Consider the following 5,238-nt stretch of genomic DNA (forward strand, 5'->3'; position numbering starts at 1 on the left):
TTTTTGGACATAGATGTAGCATTCAGGTTGTCATAGTACAATGTCATGAAATTGTGTGTGACATTGTATGCAATCATCAGTAGTTTCAACCAACCTTGTTGAGAACAACTACTTCCATCTGCTATATATTCAGCATAAACACCATTTTCATCTTTCAAATGTGTAGGAGCAGGTGTTCTTTCACTCTCCATCCCAATCTTTTCAACATTGTTCTTGGCACTTTTGCTTTGAGATAGACACATAGGCCCTTCTATCTGCTTGACTTGTAGCCCAAGTCCAACGAAGCTCTTTCCAACTTCAGACTGTACATGACTAGCAACATGTTCAATCATCTGATCCAACTTCCTATCTATTTGAGCCATCATGAGCTTTTCACCTTTGGAAGTGATGTTAAGTCTGAGTTTCTGGTGTGACATCCTTGTCTGACATTTCCCACAGACTTTCAATTTGGGAGTTCCTCCAGCAAATATAATCATCTTCATCCCTTTCTCTTTGACTGAGGTACATTTTGAGGAGTAACTAATTTGAGAGTTCCACATGTAACAGTTGTCTTTGGTTATGACTCCTTCCATGATCACTTCACTTTCTTTGTTGGTAATCAGACACTCAGTTTTACTGAAGTTAACATTTAGACCTTGGTCACATAGTTGACTAATGCTTATTAGATTTGCAGTCAAGCCTTTAACAAGTAGGACCTTGTCAAGTTTAGGGACTCCAGGGCATTCAAGCTTTCATATCCCCTTGATTTCACCCTTTGCTCCATCACCAAAAGTTACATAGCTTATGGCATGAAGATGAAGGTCAGTTAGCAGGTCTTTGTTTCCAGTCATGTGTCTGGAGCACCCACTGTCAAAGTACCAATCTTATTTGGCTGAAACTCTGAAGGGAGTGTGAGCTATTAGACTTGTAACATTTGTATTACGAACCCATTGCTTCTTGTTAACATGCCTGTGGTGTTTGGGTCTTGGTTGATAGTGAGTCTGATGATGAACAAGGCTAGGATAACCATATAACTTATAGCATAAGGGCTTTAGGTGGCCAAATTTTCCACAGTAATGGTATCTCCATCTTTGATGTTTCCCTTTCTGCTGTCTTTCCTTATGATGTTGTGACATCTCAGGTTTGCTTTTAATATGGCTGCACTTGGGTTTGGATTTAGGTTTGCAACCAGTGTAACTGCACTCAGGCTTAGATCCATTATACCCAACGCCAGATTTGTCTCCTGTTATTTGTCCAGTTTGGAGAATCTTGTCTAAGGAGTCAGATCCAGTATTTAACATTCTTACATACTTGGTCATCTCTTCTAGTTTAGAATTCAAGAACATAGCCTCAGTTTTTAACTTGGAGATGGTTTCCACATGCTCTGCCTTCTCATTCTATAGTTGTACTATCACTTTCTTCTGGTTTTGACTTTCATCTAGCTTGGAATTAAGAACCACTTCTTCTGTTTTTAATTTGGAGATGGTTTCCAAGTGTTCTACCTTCTCATTCTCAAGTTAAGTTATCACCGTCTTATGGCTTTCAACCTGTTTACATACCTGTCATACCCCGATTTTGGTCCTGAATTTTTTTTCATTTTTTTCATTTTTATTTGGCACTTGGCCTAAGGTTCATTTGCATACATTCATTCCCAAATCCATATTTTTGTTACACATTGGTCATTGTCTATGCCTTTTTGATCATGGTGCTTTTGATTATAAAATGGATTTTAATTATTTGACTTTTTAATTTTCAATTTGATTTTAATTTCGAATTAAGTTTAATTCCAAATTTCAATTTAATTTTAATTGTTATTTTTACTAATGATTCAAACTCTAATTGATTTTAATTTTCCAATAAATGTTAGAATTGATATCAAAGTAATTTTAACAAATTATGAATTAATTTGATTTTAATTTGGTTTTTCCTGATTTGTTATTATTATTTAAATTGATATTTAAATTAGTCTTGGACTATTTCTAAAAAATCCATTTTATAACCAAACATGACCCAGTTCCCATCCGACTATAGGAAAGGCTGCTTCGAAGGCAGCTTTAGAACATGGGATGGGACCAAGGGGTTCCGCTCTTATTTGTGGGTATACCAATTATCATAGGCAGCTAGAGTCGAGTTTGGCTAATTTGAAAAAGAAGGAGGACTGCCTTCTTTGTCCCACTGGGTTTGCTGCCAATATGGCCTTGATGACAGCAATAGGAAGTATTGGTTCTCTCTTAGCTGGGAATAGCATACTTTCAGAAGATGAAAAGATTGCCATATTTTCTGATGCATTAAACCATGCATCAATAATTGATGGTATTCGTCTTGCGGGTCGGCAAAAAGGTGCAAAAGTGTACATATATAGACATTGTGATATGTCCCACCTCAATATGCTCCTATCTCATTGCAGTATGAAGAGGAAAATTATGGTAACTGACAGCTTGTTTAGCATGGATGGAGACTTTGCACCAATGGTTGAGTTTGCAAAACTTCGCAAGAAGTATGGCTTTTTACTAGTCATCGATGATGCTCACGGAACATTTGTTTGTGGTAAAAATGGCGGTGGTATTGCTGAGGAGTTCAACTGTGAGAAGGATATGGACATATGCATTGGTACCCTAAGTAAAGCCGCCGGCTGCCATGGAGGATTTATAGCATGCAGCAAAACATGGAAGTTATTAATACAGTCAAGAGGTCGTTCATTTATATTTTCAACTTCTACGCCGGTTCCAGTTGCTGCTGCTGCTCATGCTGCTGTTAGAGTTGCAATATCAGAGACATGGCGAAGAAAGGCTATTTGGAATCGGGTGAAAGATTTTCATTTGCTTACGGGAATCCCTGTTACAAGTCACATTATTTCCCTAATAGTTGGCAGTGAAGACAAAGCACTGCAAGCAAGCCGACATTTACTACAAGCTGGCTTCCACGTGAATGCGATCAGACCACCAACAGTGCCTCCTAACTCATGCAGGCTGCGAGTGTCCCTAAGTGCAGTCCATACAAGGGAACATTTGGAAAACTTAGCAGCTGCATTCTCCAGTTGCATCAATTTCCAAGACACCCGCATTTATGACTGCAATGGCTATGCAAGACCAACCAAAACCACCGTCGCCAACGGCAAGTGTTATCATGCAATCGTCAACATTCATCAAGCGGCATTCCATGCCCAAGTGAAACAATTGGAGTGGACCTGCAGAACATATGATACACACTACATCAGAAAAACATGAAGGAAAGTCAATGGATACAAGTAATGGAAAAAAGCCGTGCTTTGGAAGCATCAAACAGCCGGATGGTTTCAATGTAAGCAACTCAGAAGCATCCGTTAAGAGAGAAATCAGTGCGGCATGTGGTGATGAATCTCTTGTTTTGAATAAGTCAACACATAGATTTACTGAGTCACCCTCCAAAGATAATTTCGGGAACCAATCTGAACATAGGGTAACGAAGACCAATTTAAACAGACCATTAATGACCTATCAATGTTACAAAGGAAAAAGTGTATGAATAGAACTGATAAGACAAGCAATTCATTGCACAAGAAGGAAAACATACCAGTTCTAGCCAGGTGGAATATGCTTGGAAATGCCAATCCCTCTTCTAGCGACGGATCATCCTGTGACTAGTATCCTGTGAACAATGTACCTGATCCTCATCAGCAGCTTCTACCCCAAACCATTCAAAATCATGTTGCATTGGCCCGTGATATGTATCTGTTACGGTTGTACAGTGGAATTGATGAAAATTCAATTGGAGCATGTGCTCAACTTGTGTTTGCACCAATAGACGAATCCTTTGCCGACGATGCGCTTTTGCTTCCTTCCGGTTTTCGAGATATTCCCTTGGATCCTAAATCAGATGTTCCGGCTACGTCAAGGACATTGGATTTGGCATCAACACTTGAAGTGGGATCTAGTAATGCCCGAGCAGTTGGTGAAGTTGGTGATGCATACAACCTTAGATCTGTCCTTACTATCGCATTTCAGTTTACCTTTGAGAATCATCTGCGTGACAATGTTGCTGGTATCTTTCGTGGAGAACCAGAGTTCCGGGAAAATGAAATATATACATGATGACGACGAGTTAATCTCTAGCGCCACCAAGACCAGCACCACTTTTCTCAACAGAGCAAACTTCGCTACCCACGTGAGGAAGTCCATATCTAGCAGGTCTCCCAATAACGTGTGATTCAAGGGTCATCGGCCTTGACAGAGAGGAACCTACAACAGATGAAAAACTGTGAGAATTTACACTGTGGTTCTGAAGTTCGATCTAACCTGGGGTAAAGGCTGGTGAACGCAACCTCTCTAAGGACTCGCGACCAACAATGCCAGTTGAATCCCTGATATCATCAGATGCTTTGTGACTTGCTGGATTTGCTGCAGGGTTTGGATATTTGGTAAAGGAATGAGATCTGCCTCTTAACAGCTGAAATCAAATCATATTTACTGTACTTTGGAAGACTATCGATCAAATCAGAATTGTAGGGTTCATCTGGATATAAGTTGTTCCAGATTTTTTCCGCTTAACTGCCAGCAATTCCTTGAGCAGCGGAGGCAACATCAAAGCTATCACGTACATGTCCATAAAGTTCTTCACGGTCAAGTTTGTGCCTTACCGGGTTAAGCCTATGACGGTGCCAAATTCATCCACAACCTCCAGGTTACAAGAAATTCACTGCAGTAACACAATTGAATTAGTCAAAGCGTTAGAATTCCAGAAAATATCCCAATTTGGAGTTAAGACAAAATTCAAGAAGAAAGCTTGCGTTAAGAGTACCTTTTTGAATCTAGCATCAACAGGGTAATCCGAGTCTGAACATCAAAAAAGGTATTTTGCAGGATGCTCCTTTGAACATCAAATGCACCTTTGAAATCCTAAATCAGGAGATATAAATAGAAAGAGTGAATCAGTAAATGAGGGGGACGATAAACAAAAAAAGGGAGGCGGAATTGAAAATTTGAAAGCAAGAATCAAAACCTAATCCTAAGAGAAAAAGAACACCAGCATTCGAAGAAGTGAACGGGAGATTCCAGCTTTACCTGAGCTCGTCATTACCGCCACCGAAGGTGAGTTTTCGATTGGATTCCTCTGAGCATTTGATAGAGAAGGATTGATTAAGTTTGAGAGTGTGAGAGGGTTCGTGGGTTAGACACGTTTGAGAGACGATTGAGTGAGGTTGAGAGCAGAGAGAGATTTCGATTGAGAGATGCTGAGGTGTGAGCGAATCGCGAGACTGAGAGAGAAGAGTGAGAGACGACG

The 5,238-nt window shown here is 40.0% G+C and overlaps 1 protein-coding gene across 1 annotated transcript; it reads left to right on the forward strand.

Moving 5' to 3' along the window:
- The first annotated feature begins 1,997 nt into the window (after positions 1-1,997).
- Positions 1,998-3,206, forward strand: LOC127135050 (8-amino-7-oxononanoate synthase). The gene has a single exon (XM_051061866.1). The coding sequence runs from the start codon at positions 2,046-2,048 to the stop codon at positions 3,204-3,206; it is 1,161 nt and encodes a 386-aa protein (XP_050917823.1). The 5' UTR covers positions 1,998-2,045.
- The last annotated feature ends 2,032 nt before the right edge of the window (positions 3,207-5,238 follow it).

Source organism: Lathyrus oleraceus, chromosome 4, assembly GCF_024323335.1.
Source record: "Lathyrus oleraceus cultivar Zhongwan6 chromosome 4, CAAS_Psat_ZW6_1.0, whole genome shotgun sequence".
NCBI lineage: Eukaryota > Viridiplantae > Streptophyta > Magnoliopsida > Fabales > Fabaceae > Lathyrus > Lathyrus oleraceus.